General features: G+C 40.4%; 2 protein-coding genes across 2 annotated transcripts in view; both read left to right on the top strand.

Moving 5' to 3' along the window:
* Positions 1 to 388: 388 nt before the first annotated feature.
* guf1 (GTP binding elongation factor GUF1) lies at positions 389 to 9,782 on the top strand. The gene is made up of 17 exons (XM_035162254.2): positions 389 to 790; positions 1,063 to 1,174; positions 1,769 to 1,917; positions 2,719 to 2,799; positions 2,886 to 2,963; positions 3,062 to 3,145; positions 3,239 to 3,303; positions 3,403 to 3,606; positions 4,472 to 4,611; positions 4,880 to 5,003; positions 5,371 to 5,503; positions 6,542 to 6,685; positions 7,205 to 7,338; positions 7,752 to 7,853; positions 8,765 to 8,884; positions 9,410 to 9,446; positions 9,544 to 9,782. Exons 1-17 carry the CDS (start codon positions 617 to 619, stop codon positions 9,676 to 9,678), a joined length of 2,016 nt encoding a protein of 671 aa, XP_035018145.1. The 5' UTR covers positions 389 to 616; the 3' UTR covers positions 9,679 to 9,782.
* Positions 9,783 to 12,539: 2,757 nt separating this feature from the next.
* pigg (phosphatidylinositol glycan anchor biosynthesis class G) overlaps positions 12,540 to 14,906 on the top strand; it is a 69,091-nt gene continuing 66,724 nt past the window's right edge. Inside the window, exons 1-2 of the mRNA XM_035161536.2 lie at positions 12,540 to 12,964; positions 14,520 to 14,725. Of these exons, the coding sequence (XP_035017427.1) occupies positions 12,811 to 12,964; positions 14,520 to 14,725 (360 nt within the window). The 5' untranslated portion in view covers positions 12,540 to 12,810. The remainder of the gene's footprint in view (positions 12,965 to 14,519; positions 14,726 to 14,906) is intronic.

The raw sequence follows: 14,906 nt of genomic DNA on the forward strand, positions 1-14,906 counted from the left end.
TTGACCCTTTTAACAGCCGCCATTTTCACATGAAACAGTAGGTAAACACGGATGGTATAATCACATTGATTAATTAATGCCCTGTACGGAAATAGAGCAGAACCTTCATTAGCGGTGTCAGTGACAACCTGTGTTTACCTGTCATGGCTGTGAAAAGGGTCTGTTGTCATTTCAAAAGTTACAGGACAGAAATAAAAGACAGCAGCGTCTTTCAAAGCTCATTAGCATTACAACACGGTCCGGATAAATTAGAAATAAACCGTGTTACAGTTAGATAAATACGCTTTGTATGCTAGGCTCGCCGTTACAAGTGATAAATTAACGGATTTTATTACAGCGTTCCCTCTTGACTCTTTCCATCATCTTTGGTCTGGGCGAAAAAAAACAACATTTCCCACAAGTCTTTGCAGGCGAACCGTCACCCAAAATGTCAGCTCCCTGTAAGCTCATGCATCGGGGTTAATACATGTAAAGTACTTTGTTTTTACTCTGTTTTCGTTGTCCACCTATGGTCCGCTGCCATGACAGCAGCAGGCTACACACACCGTGTAGCACAGCTAGCTAACGCCAGCTAGCATTCGCGCATCCTGCTGTGAGTGTCCTGCTGAACGGAGACATGTTGCTGTCCGTGTTGTCTCCTGCGTGGAGGAGAGGTGCTCCTCACTTCAGGCTGTACAGGAGGAGGCTGCCCGAGCCCAGTGTGAGCTACACAGTGTGGAGACACCGCTGGATGAAGACACGTCCTGTGTCCCTCAGCTGCTGCAGGAGGAGCAGCACACAGACACACAAGGTAACAACAGGCAGTCAGCTGTGTTTACATCACTGACAGACACTGTTGTGCGTGTGTGTTATTATTCACATACAGATGCAGGATAAAACAGTTGGTCATGTAGTCAACTACTTTATTTAATTACTGAGTTCTAGTTCATTACTTGTCCCAGTCAGAGAGTTCCTTGTTAATTATTATCATTCAACTATAACAATATATACATATTCTACTTTAAGGTGGGTTACTGTTACAGTTTAGCTGCTGTTGTTGACTTCTTTCCTTTGGTTCCTCAGGAGAACATTGACCTGTCCAAGTTCCCTGTGGACAGAATCAGGAACTTCTGCATCATCGCCCACATTGACCATGGAAAAAGCACCTTGGCTGACAGACTGCTCGAGATGACTGGTATGTCTGCTCACCACACAGACATTATATTTAATTCTATATCATCATATTCAGAGAGTTTTTACTACAGTTTCATTGACACTATAAATACCTTTAGTGACATATAAGTAAAATAACTGTCATTTGGAGATTACCCCTCATTTCTACTACAACCTCCCTTTGCTCTGCTTTACTTTATTTACATTAAAATGTGCCACAGATAATGTTCAGATGTTGTGCTTTCTTATTACTAAAGGTTTCAGGCTACAAGTGCATGATTTCATAAGGAATAGTCACTCTAAAATGTTATTCTTTTAGGACGGACATGAAATTGTTCATTTAGGTTGTGTTCCATCTTCATGTTCTCCTAGTAACATCCCTACTGATGCTTACTCCTCTGCAGAAATCTCACGTGTTACATTTATATACATACCAAGATTATTCATACAGACCCTGTAGTTGCAGAGATATACTCTATTTTCATTTTAGGCATGTGAGTTTTGAGCAGGGGTCTTGGAAACACATAGTTCTTAGTAAGTGATATGAAACCTTCCTCAGCTGCTCTGAAGATGCTTATAACTGCAGTGAGGTGTTACCAATGTCCCTGACAAACAGGGGCCATCGTGAAGACTGACAAGAACAAACAGGTGCTGGACAAGCTTCAGGTGGAGCGAGAGAGGGGGATCACAGTGAAGGCCCAGACGGCCTCATTGTTTTACAGCTACCAGGGGCAGCAGTACCTCCTGAACCTCATCGACACACCGGTAGGTCCTCAGCTGGGTGGGATGTTGGTGAAGAGAGGTGGTGTCATGGCAAGCTCTGCACCTTGAGGCAGTGGGCTAGGTAGATTTATTGACTTTACACATGAAACTACATTTGGGCAGCACAGTGGTGCAGTGGTTACCACTGTAGCATCACTGCACGAAGGTTCTTGATTTGAATCCTGCTTTCGAAAAGGGTCTTTCTGTGATGTTTGCGTGTTCTCTTTGTGTCTGTGTGCGGTTCTCTGGGTTCCTCACATAGTCCAAAGACTTGCAGACTGGGGTGAGGTTAATTAAAGACTCTGAGTTGTGAATATGAGGGTGAATGGTTGTTTGTACACTCTGTACAACCTGGACCTGTACAACCTGTTCTGGGTGGACTCCACTTTTTGGACGATGTCCGGTGGGATTGGCTCCCTGTGACCATTACAGGATAAGCGATATACATAATGGATGGATGAGAGCCAATATTTCCCTCTGTTCCATGAAACAGATAAAACAATTTTTTTACATTTTATTTAGATAAAATATCAGATTATTGAATTTAGACTTAGACAAACAGATTATGCAGAAGAATAGGATTTATTTGTTTTAGTTATAATATGAAATTAGTGCACGTTGCATGATTTCAGCTCATGTCTATCTTAACTGTCCTCTGCAAAGAAAACCGATTACAGTCAGAAAATTGGTGTATCTTTGGTATCTTGAGATTTTTGTTTCACACCATTCTTCTGTCAGATTGATTTGTTTTCATGTTGCTCACCTATATCTCTCTCATTGACCCTTTGTTTACTCTCTCTCCAGGGTCATGTGGACTTCAGTTATGAAGTGTCTCGATCGATATCCGCGTGTCAAGGTGTTCTGTTAATCGTCGATGCCAATCAGGTACAGAGCCGGATGTTTTGAACTAATTATTGTGGTTGTACTCACTGTATGTGCTACAGTCGTTAAAGTTGTATTGTCATGTGAAGGGGATTCAAGCACAGACGATGGCTAACTTCTACCTCGCATTTGAAGCTCAGCTGGCAATCATCCCCGTCATCAACAAGGTACCTACAGTCCGAGCAGTGTTTGGTTTCATCACATGTTACTTTGCCACTTGAATTCTGTGCGTTGGATAATTCTGCTCTGACATGTTCTGTCTCAGATTGATTTGAAAAATGCGGATCCAGAGAGAGTGGAGGCACAGATTGAAAAGGTCTTTGATATCCCACGTGAGGAGTGCATTCGGGTGAGATGGACCATAATGAAAATTCAATTTTTGTGTTCCACAGAAGCTTTTTTGAGAAATGTTTCTTAATTTATGATGTCATCTTTTATTCAGATCTCCGCTAAACTCGGAACAAATGTTGAAATGGTTCTACAAGCGGTTGTGGACAGGATTCCACAGTAAGGAGACTCGGGTGCTATCACTTCTCACATGAAACACGATTGACGGCAAGAAAAAGAAAACTGAAGCTGTTTTGTTCTTTCAATGTTTGTTCTCAGGCCCGCGGCAAGCATTGACAGCCCATTCAAAGCCTTAGTGTTTGACTCCAATTTCGACCACTACAGAGGAGTGGTGGCCAACATCGCTGTGTTCGGCGGTCGGGTCAGAAAGGGCGACAAGATCGTGTCAACTTATCTTGGCAAAACCTACGAGGTCAACGAGCTGGGGCTCCTCCGACCAGATGAGCACCCAACACAGAAACTGTACGTGGCCTCTGTTTTCATCACTTACCTCCTACTCGGTGCTTATCCAAAGGAGCCGACGTTGGAATAACGCTGATAATTGAGAATTAGTCGATGAATGAATTAGTTGATCAACAATAAATAATCAGTCATTTTTATTTGAAACAAATATGTCAAACATCTACTGGTTCCAGTGTTGTAAGTGCTGTATGATTATTATACGATGTAGATTATATGATAATAACCTGAACATGTTTAGGTTTTGAAGTGTTGTTGAAACCATTTTATGACAGGTTGGAAACTTAGAATTTCATTCTTCTCTGACATTTTCAATTCTGCTTTTAGTAGGTTACTGTAAACGTTCATTTAATGTATATATTGGTTGCTTTTTTTGAAATCTCTGGTGTTTTCCACAGTGCTTGACTTTTCTTTTAGTTTGTGTAGTCCCCTGATTTAATAATCTGTTTGGCATCTGTTCATATTATTGTTCATATACCAAATGAAGGGCATTAAGAACAAAACGTACTGTAAACAATAACCCAGAAGTAATTGAGTTTTAGTTTTTCTGTTGTCCCACATTTTATTGTGCAAAGATACTAATAATAATTAAAGTTCTTAAATCCTAATGATTAAAATAGAGGGGAGTTTTGACTGTGATTTTGTCTAAATTGTATCTATTGCAATGCATATATAAAATATAATTTTCAATGTAATACAACAGCTTAAAATCCGATTCTGCCATTGTCAATGCAGCCATAATGAGCCAGTCCACTAAACGTGGAAGCTCTGATTCACATTGTAGATAAACACTGGAATCCTGTGGAAAGTGTTCTCAACTCTCTCCTGAGATGCTTGCTAACATTGTGTTGTTGTTGTTGTTGTGTAGATTTGCAGGTCAAGTGGGCTACATAATAGCAGGGATGAAGGATGTGAAGGAGGCTCAGATTGGAGACACACTCTACCTTCAGGATCAGCCTGTGGAGGCTCTCCCAGGTTTTAAACCTGCTAAACCTATGGTGTTTGCTGGTAAGAACTGCAGCTGCTTCCTGCTTCTCTCTCTGGAAAATAAGAACAAATTTATAAAACCATGTTTAAAAAACTAACAGCATCGAGATCATCGTAACTATTAGAACACGAGCCTTGAATATTCTAGTGTCAGTAGACGTGAAGTCAAACACAAACCCCCTTCAGTGCTTGTTGTGTCTCACCAGCGAGTACAGTAAAGTGCAGCCAGTGCTCTCCAAAAGAAAAGGGTCTTTTATGCTGATGATGTGCACTTTCCTCTGTCCCCCAGGCATGTATCCGATGGACCAGTCAGAATATCCAGGCCTCCGCAGCGCCATTGAGAGGCTGACCCTGAATGACTCAAGTGTCACAGTTCAGAGAGACAGCAGTCTGGCCCTGGGAGCAGGCTGGAGGTGTGGATGTTATGAATGAATAATAAAAAATGGCTTTATGGAGGAGTGAGGATTCTGCTGCATATACTGTACCAGCAGAAGAGAACAAAGACGTGGATTTTAAAGCCTTTGAGCAGTGCAACCACAAAGACCCTCTCCCGAAGTCATTATTTTTTTTAAGTAATTGCTCCTGCAGAAAAGTTATGCACATTTTGTGTAAAAAGTACAGAACTTAGGGGAACTCTCCAGACAATCTTAATCAACATATGACATGATCTATTGGGGAAAAAAATCTTGGATTCTTCCCAAAGAGGCTCTTTGTAATTAAAAAGAAATATCAATTATAAAACTTAAGTGATCCTGTGGACCTTCCCCTCTCTCCCTGCAGACTTGGCTTCCTGGGTCTTCTTCATATGGAGGTGTTCAATCAGAGGCTGGAGCAGGAATACAATGCCTCTGTTATAGTCACAGCGCCCACTGTTCCCTACAAGGCCGTCCTCTCCTCGGCCAAACTCATCAAGGTAAGAGCCATTTGCTGCTCCTATATATTTTCTGCTCGTTACGGGGTCTGGCTCGCACTGTAAGTTAGAAACTGGTGATAAATGGAGGCTTCCTGGAATTTCTGGCACGCTTTCCTGTGTTATATCACATGGGAGATGTTTGATGGGAAGGAGACAATCAAAATTTTTGTTTGTGAAGGCAAAATCACAGGCAGTTATAGCTATAATGTATGTTTGTTTAATTCTTTGGTGGACTGTTTTAGATCGAGATTTTTGCTGATTAATTTATGAAGTTTTGACACAAATGTACTCAATGAATTGCAAACTGTAAAGATTATAATTCAATCTTTATTTTTACTCTGGAAGACTTAATTTACAAAAAAATTTAACATTCCAAGAAAAATCAAATAAGAAACAGCAACATTTACATAATAGTAAAAGCAAGAGAAATAGCAAAAGCCTTAAGAATAAGTGCAGAACATAAAATGTCATTTAAAGCAAATAAATAATTTAAAACAAATGAATCAACTAAAATAAGAGCAGCAGGATGTAAAATAAAACGAGAAACAAAACTGAAATTGCTCTAAGGATAAAAATGAGTTGAGCTTTAGACTGTTCTGTCTGTTATTCCATGTCACAGGCGTAGATGAGAAAAAATGGAATTAGCTAGCTCAGTAAAAAAAGTTGGCACCTGCAGTGTAATCCATTCATTTGAGCTTGTTTGATGAGAGCTCACTTTTAACGACAGCAGTGAGGTGATGTATGGGGGTAAAAGACCAATAAGAGCCTTAAAGATAAATAAATCCCAGTGTGTCTCTCGAGTATTGTGGTTGTCCCCAGTAATGAATCTTAAAGCTGATTAAAACGCACTGTCCAACAGTGTCTAATATGAAGGACTTCCTTGGCAGCCTACAGGAGGTAAGTGTTTCATACTCAAAGCGTTAAAGCTCAAAGAGTGTGTGGTTGGAATATAACTATAATATCACATATGCCTTCGGAAAGAGATTTACAAGGGTGTTTTTTTTTGTAAGTTTTAAGTTGTGTCACTTCTTCTTACAGGAACATGGCAGTGAGGAAATAACCGTCGTGAACCCCGCTCATTTCCCAGACAGATCGGTTGTGTCGGAGTATTTGGAGCCCATGGTGATCGGGACCATTCTTTCTCCAGACACGTACACTGGCAAGATCATGTCTCTCTGCTTGGTAAGAGGAGAAGGGGAAATGCTAATTAAACTAATAAGTCTGAACTATTTAACTCGAATTAGATCTTTCTGCACCATATGGGGTTTAGTTTTCATTTGTTCATGATGTAGACATGTATCTGCCTTTTCAAAGTCATATTTAAAATATAGTGGGTTTTTTTCCAAGACAGAGTGGGCTGCTGCCTCTAAACACTCACAGACAAGTTGGCCTGATTCTCAAGCGTGCTGTACAGTAAATGGACTGTGACAGGAGATATCAGTGCATCCATGGTTTTTACACTTTCCAAATTGGTCTGGAGGAGAAAAGAAAAAAACTACTGGACTTAGAAACAGAGAAGCCATTAAAGCCGTGCTTCATTTTATTTTACTGATGCCACTTGTTCAGGTCTTTCCCCCTAACATTTGTTTACAAGCAGTCTCCTAACTGTTGAATCGAGTTTTCGATAGTTGAGACTGTAAATATACAGAATCTAAGACCAGTGAAAGCAATAACTACCTTATATTGTCTGTGTTGTGAAAGAACCGCAGAGCTATCCAGAAGAACATGCTGTACATAGACGACCAGCGCGTCATGATGAAGTATCTCTTCCCCTTAAATGAAATTGTCGTGGATTTCTATGATCAGCTCAAATCAATGTCGTCTGGATATGCAAGGTAAAACTCAACAAACACTATGTGAATGCCTACTGTCATCAACCGTCACATTTAGTATGGATTGTCAGGGTTGTTTTTGCATAGTCAAAAGTCCAAGTACTTACATAAACATTACTTTATTAAGTATATAAGTTATGTATTATGAGTTTTTCGGGGGTAAGAGTTGGTAAAATCCCAGTATTAAGTCATAAGGGCAAAAATAACTTTTATTCAGTTCGTATCACTGGATAAATGTAAATATTAGGAAATACTTCTAATATAAAAAAAGGACAAAGCCAAGTACTCTCCTCCTATCACATAGTTTTCCTTCTCTTGTGTGTAAGCCTCGTATTTAGATCACGCTCTTTGATTTCTGTGAAAGTTTTCCATGCATTCAGCTGACCATGAATTTGATTTGATCTTCCACACTGTAGCTTTGATTATGAAAGCGCAGGCTACCAGACTGCTGATCTGATAAGGATGGACATTCTGCTGAATGGACGACCGGTCGAAGAACTCACCACGATTGTGAACAGGTCAGTTACAACATTACATTCCTAACCCTAACCCCATAAATTCAGATGCTGTGATGAAAATATCCCTTTTTTATACTGATGCTGCTTGAAAGCATCTTGTTCCAGCCACAGCTTCATTATCACCACTACTGTCAAAAGAAAGAAATTGTGGATTTTTACGAGTTTACATAATTACAAGGTTATATGGTCCTGTATTGGCAGAGTAATTGTTCTGAGCCTATGGAGCATGAAATGTATTCAACACCCGGGACTTACATTAAAATACAGCGTCTTGGTGGCCTGTGTTAACATTATCTGTTACAGTGACTTTACTCACTAGACAAGGACTTCAGTCCATTTGTGACAAGGACAATAGACTAAACTTCACTGGCAAAAGTGATGATGCACAGCAGATCTGTATTTAATGTACTTACTACCAAAGCCAGCACAGGAGCCAGTGCAGGCCTGGGTAATTGAAGGGCGCTACGCTTCACCAGAGATGGCTGCTCTCAGACCATTTGTACAGTTAACTATGGAGACCAGCCGAGCTTGGCTTCGGCCTCTCATTCCTTAAGGGGCGATGCACCAATCACAGAGCAGAATATCTTTTACAGGGGGCACGTTATGGACTGAAATTTATCGTACGTGACTGAACCAAAGTGAGGCAACGGATGTGCTGTCAAGCACAAAGGCCAACTCCATCTGTTAGGTGAACTCGGAAGATTGATACTTCCTGGCTTTTTAAAACTTTCCCAAACATGTCTGATGGAGATGCTGGGATAAGCCCCTCCCTACTATTTCAACCCCATTTTAACTAGACTAAGCCATTTAGAGGGTATAACACATGTATATGTCATTATAAGCTACTATATTTTAAATTGCTGTGTGAGTCCCGTACATTTTGAAGGTTGATCGGTGTGTTTTCATTATAGAGACAGTGCCCACGCTTCAGGGAAAGCCATGTGTGAGCGACTCAAAGACTCCATACCGAGACAGATGTTTGAGATAGCTATACAGGCAGCTATTGGAAGTAAGGTCATAGCAAGAGAGACGTAAGTACAACATCTGAAACTAAAAGGTCGCTCACTAGAGCACATACCTCCGCCAAGGCCCAACAGTCCCCTTTAATTCTATCTACCTGCACCACATTTCACAAACTCGGACTCAGATATCGGTCCCCTGAATGTGCCTGAATTGTTTAATCGAGGCCCATGAATTATTAATGAATATGAAAATGTTGAAAAATGCTCTATCTTGCAAAGTTAAAGAAAGTGAAATAAAAAATACATGGTCCTCCCCCTAATCTGCACCAAAATGTAATCGGCTTCTACCTTGACCTATATCACATCCTTCCACCAAGTTTCATCGAAATCCATTCTGTTGTTTTTGTGTAATCTAACTTATAAGACACAGACTCCTTGGCGGAGGTAATGAGCTTTGTTAGAGTGGTATGAGGTTAAATATTCATCAAACCAATACATGTATATGAAGCACTTTGAATTCTCTTTTTATAGGAAATGTGTCAGTTAAATTAACTTGCCCTAAAAATGTGAAATGACAGTATTTGTCTCTTTTAGAATAAAGGCGTACAGGAAAAATGTGCTCGCCAAATGTGTAAGTAAAGTTTTTTCTTAATTCTAAAAGTTTTTTTTAAATCTACAGATTACTACAAACTCTGAATAATAATAATAATTTGTTTCTATCTCTCTAGTATGGAGGTGACATAACACGCAAGATGAAGCTGCTGAAGAGACAAGCAGAGGGCAAGAAGAAGATGAGGCGTATTGGAAATGTGGACGTTCCCAAAGAGGCCTTCATTAATGTTCTGAAGAGAAAAGACAAATAGACTGTGATACCATTAGAATATTGATATGTTATTATATTGAACAAGTCTTTAAAAAGCACAGCTAGATTTTTGTTTAATAAAATGGTCATTGGTGCTTAAAAGTAGTTGTGCTGTTTCCACTGTATACACCATCATTACATCTCTACCTGCTATATAACAGATACATTATAAAGGAAAGGATTTCATATTGTTTTAATTCAGTATTTTAAAAGCTTCAAAACTCATTCCTTAATTTATCCTTTCTTTCAATCATCCACTGAAACAGCTGTTTTTTAACTCAGTGTTTAATGTTGAAGTCACTGTAAGTTCTTTTCCAAAATAATAATTATTCTAATTTATGTTTAGAAAAGTATGAAGTCTCATTCTAATGACACAGCTGCACTTACACATTGTATAAATACTTTGATTGGGCAGATCACAGTCAGAAAACAAGTCCAGAAGCAAATGGAACGACAAAGACAGAATATGCTGCACTTAGAGACAATTAAAATCCTAAATCCATTCTCAAGGAGGTTCAGTGGAGGGTGAGAGATGTTCGTATTGTAAATATGTATACAACAGCTCAGTGCTTTAGAGTTTAATAACCACCTACCCAAAGTATGAAGTAATAGGGAAGATGTCCAGTATTGGCTGGGAGCGGTCAATGTAAAGAAGAACACCATAAAGAGAGGAGAACACTATGATGTACAGTAGTTCAAGAGTCAGAGCCCAACTTATCAAGTAGTCTACTATACTATGCAGTACCTCCATGGCCAGGAAAACCACTCTTGTAAATGGGAAACTGTGAAGTAGTTGTTTAGTAGTAAGTATCAATAAATCTTTACATTATTTTTTGACAGAATATCACTTATTTTGTCTGGGCAACAGTCTAGAAATCCAAAGGTCATTCAAACCTTTATTTATGCCCGAGAAATTTGCCCTATTGATGTTGAATGAGCAAACATCATGAATGCATAGCCTCATATGAACCTTACAACGTATTTTCACACAAAACAAGGACTTCTGATTTAATCCCCAATCATATGCATTGAAACCATCTTATCTCTCAAGGCCAGTATGGACAGGAAGAAGGATTACGGTAACCAATTCAGCATACTTATGGGCATGTGAATATTGTTTTAAGACAGATTTGAAAACTAGTGAGTCTATCCTTTAATCCCCACGAGCTCTTTAACCGTTGCTGACCCCGACATTTGAAAATACTAACGAGAAGATAGAATTGACTGATATCTGTTTGTGTGTGAGCTGCATTTGTGATTTTACCAGTAGATGGCAGCAGCAGCTCAAACATCCAACAGAGCTGAGAAGAAGTTAAATCCTCCCTCAGCTAATTTCCAATCAGAACTCATCAACCTCAGGCCTCATAAATGTTAGGATGAAATTTGACAAAACTCCAGACAGCCTGCTAATGTATCTTCTACCCAGCTGTTGGAGTTGCACATTGAAAATATCTCATTGTCCCCGTGTGTTGCCTTTTGAACCTTGCAAATCAAAGCAAATCTATGTATTAAAATAAATGTATAGATGACATCAATGACATCAGAACAATAATGAAATTATTAATTCTTATTAATTCTTAATATTATTATAGCATAACAAGTTAGCCTGCCATTGCATACTGGGGTATATACAGCATGTGCAGTGTAAAAATCAGCCTTTCAGTGTTTTATTTTTATTGTTTATCCACAACGGCAGTTTCATTAAAAGATATGAGAATCTATATAAAGATACAGCCTGTTAGATAACTTGGGTACAAATGACAGACCAGCAGGACTCAAAGCTTAGGTTGTGGGAGGAAAACAATGAGACCTCCAACTGGTTCAGGTAAACAGAGGACATATGAGTGGGAGGCAAGACATTTTCCAGACTGATGTCAACACAGAGGCTGTTAACAGGCTCTTACTATGCTCTGATGAATAAGTAGGGTGAGGCAGGACTTTGTTCAGATGTCTGATGCACATACACTGTTACATACTGTACGTATTGCTCATGTTCGCTAGTGTGATCACAGCCTGCAAGAAATCTGAGCAGCATCTCTGTTTCTGCTCATCTGATCATGATTTTAAGAAATCTACTAAAAAAATAGTAGGCAAGATAAAATACCCTTGGTCCATCCTGGGCAAATGGAATAATTTGTTAACTTTTTAAGTTATAGTAATTAAATGCAACTCATGCAGCTAACCGCCATAATTGATATAAAAGTATTTTTTTATTTTCAAAAAAGTTAATTCACTGACTCTTTCATTGAATTAAAATAAAATGACATGTGACATGTAGCAGTGTATTGTTTCCCCCCTCTGTCTGTGTGTGTGTGTGTGTGTGTGTGTGTGTGTGTAATGACGTTATTATAAAATTGAATTATTACGATAAATTTATGTCAGGTTTAAACAAAATTATGAGAAACTGTTAATCCTCTGGTAGATTATAATCATAATAATTTTTATCCATTTGTAAAAGCTTCTTCTCTGTCCATGATGTTCTGTTTACATACAACTGGCTCGTATTGACCATATTAGTACTAAATGCAGGCAAGATAAAATAAGATAAGATAAGATAAGATAATCCTTTATTGATCCCCAAATATGGATATTACAACAGCCTGTGTGCAAAAATACAAGATAATAAAATAGAACTATATAAGAACACACAGCAATTACAACTAGATTCTTTTTTTATTGTCCTGTCACTTATTAGATCATTAATATATCTAATTCATTTACATTTTTAAATGCTGCATTTCACAATGTTTATTCTTTTCTCTGCTCACATCACATCCACACTTAGAGTGGAGGTAAACAATGAGGGGGTTGGGTCGCGTTTTGGTCTTGTTTGGTTCTTTGTTGTTTCCGTAGTTCCGTCCTATCAATGCGGAAGCAGCTTTGAATGGTGACAGCGCTAACTGGTATCAGTGTTTGTATTTGTAATTACGGCTACAAATATCGAACACAAAGACATATAACTAAAAACCAACACGTGTAGCTTTGTAACGTGCAGTTTGACGGAGCCTCCATTTGAAATGTGAACTCATGGCTTCCCATCTTTCCCTGTTTGTTGATGAACTGGTGCTAGCTCGCAGGTGAAATCACTCTCACCAACTTACTCGTTTCATGAAAGACTCCAGCAGCCGGCAAAATGAAAGTCCGCTCGTCTGTTTTCGCCTCGTTCATCTTGATATTCGAAGTGATCGGCTTCGCTCTCTTCCTGCGGGGATTCTTCCCTGTGCCCGTCAAGTCGTCTCTGTCATCCAAGAACAAACTGTCAGATCTGCCCGCGGAGCCGCTGTCAGGTGAGTGTGAGCTCGGTTTGTGTACAGATAATGTGCACTGCTCAGAAACATGAAGGGAACACTTCGTCATCACAGTATAACAGTTAAACTCCAGGGATCAATCTGTCCATTTAGGAAGTGTTTGTGAATCAGTTTCAGATGCTTTGGTGTAAATGTGACAACAGGTGCAATGGAGGCAAAAGCAAGACAAGCCCCAAACAGGGAATGGTTTTACATGTGTTGGCCACAGACAGCTGCTCTCTCTCCTTATCCTTCATGACTGATTCTTCTCTAGTCTTGTGTTCTGCTGGTGTCCTTGTCACTACTGGTAGCACGAGTCAGTACCTGCAGCCAGATCAGGTTGAACAGGTAGTCCAGCTCCTCCAGGATGCCACATCCATACGTGCAGTCCCAAGAAGCTTTGCTGTGTCTCCCGGAAAAGTCTCAAGAGAACAGAGGAGACACCAGGAGACCGGCCGTTACACGAGGAGAGCTGGACAGGGCCGTAGAAGGGCATCAAACCAGCAGCAGGACCGGTTTCTGCTCCTTTGTTTGAGGAGGAACAGGAGGAGCACTGGCAGAGCCGTACAAAATGACCTCCAGCAGGCTACTGGTGTGCATTTTCCTGACCAAACTGTCAGAAACAGAGTCCATGAGGGCAGCATGAGGGCCAGACGTCCTCTAGTGGGACATGTGCTCACAGCCCAGCACCGTGCATCTTGATTGACGTTCGCCAGAGATCACTAGAACTGGCAGGTCTACCACTGGCGCCCCTGTCACAGATGATAGTAGGTTCACAATGAGCACATGTGACAGGTGTGAAAGAGTCTGGAGATGCTGTGGTAATGTTATGCTGCTTGTTACATCATCCAGCCTGACCAGTTTGGTGTTGGGTCAGTGATGGTCTGGGGAGGCATATCCTCAGAGCGATTGTCAGACCTTATGCTGGTGCAGTGGGTCCTGGGTTCCTCCTGGTGCAGGACAATGCCCGAGTGTTGCGACAGTTCCTGGATGATGAAGGCATTGATGCCATTGACTGGCCCTCACGTTCCCGACCCAAATCCAATTGAGCACCTGAGGGATGTAATGTATCGGTGTATCCAAGTACCACCACAGATTGTCATGGAGTTCACTGATGATCCAGGTCTGGGAGGAGATCCCCCAGGACACCATCCGCCGACTCATCAGGAGCATGTCCAGACATTGTCTGAAGTGCACACAGGCCCACAGAGGCCATACACACTACTGAGTCACATTAGGAGTTGCCTTGATGAAATTCATGCAAGTTGGATCAGCCTGTGATTTCAATGTTTTACTTAGACTTTTTAGTGTGGCTTTTAATCCAGGACTCAATAGCTTGATGATTTTTGTTTCCATTGACCGTTTTTACGTCATTTCGTTCTCAAAAAATTATCCAATGTACATCAGTAAAGATTTTCAACTTGAATAATTCGTTCATCAAGATCTGATGTGTGATTTAAGTGCTCCCTTTATTTATTTTTTGAGCAGTGTATATATGTGCGAGTATGAGCCTGTATATCTATTAAAACTCACAAAATGTCCTCTTGAATTACAGGGAGCTCTCCTAACTCCTCTCGCCTGCCCCAGCCTCTGTTTAAGCGGGTGGTGATAATGCTGGTGGATGCCCTGCGGGAGGACTTTGTGTTCGGACCCAATGGTCGCATGTACATGCCTTACACCAGGCATGTGGTGGAGAGGAGCTCATCACACAGTTTTGTGGCCAAGGCAAAACCCCCCACAGTCACCATGCCCAGGATCAAGGTGAGACACTTTCTCTTAGGTGCATCATGAAGTGCAGGGTCAGATGTCAAGTTATTCTCCAGATGGCACAATTACTAATTTTGTTTTGATGGCTATGGAACAAACTGCAAATACATTTTTAGAGAACAGTTTGGATTGAACTGCTGACCTTGTGGTTAGTGGGCAACCCACTTGACCTCCT

The sequence above is a fragment of the Hippoglossus stenolepis genome, chromosome 7 (genome assembly GCF_022539355.2).
Source record: "Hippoglossus stenolepis isolate QCI-W04-F060 chromosome 7, HSTE1.2, whole genome shotgun sequence".
NCBI lineage: Eukaryota > Metazoa > Chordata > Actinopteri > Pleuronectiformes > Pleuronectidae > Hippoglossus > Hippoglossus stenolepis.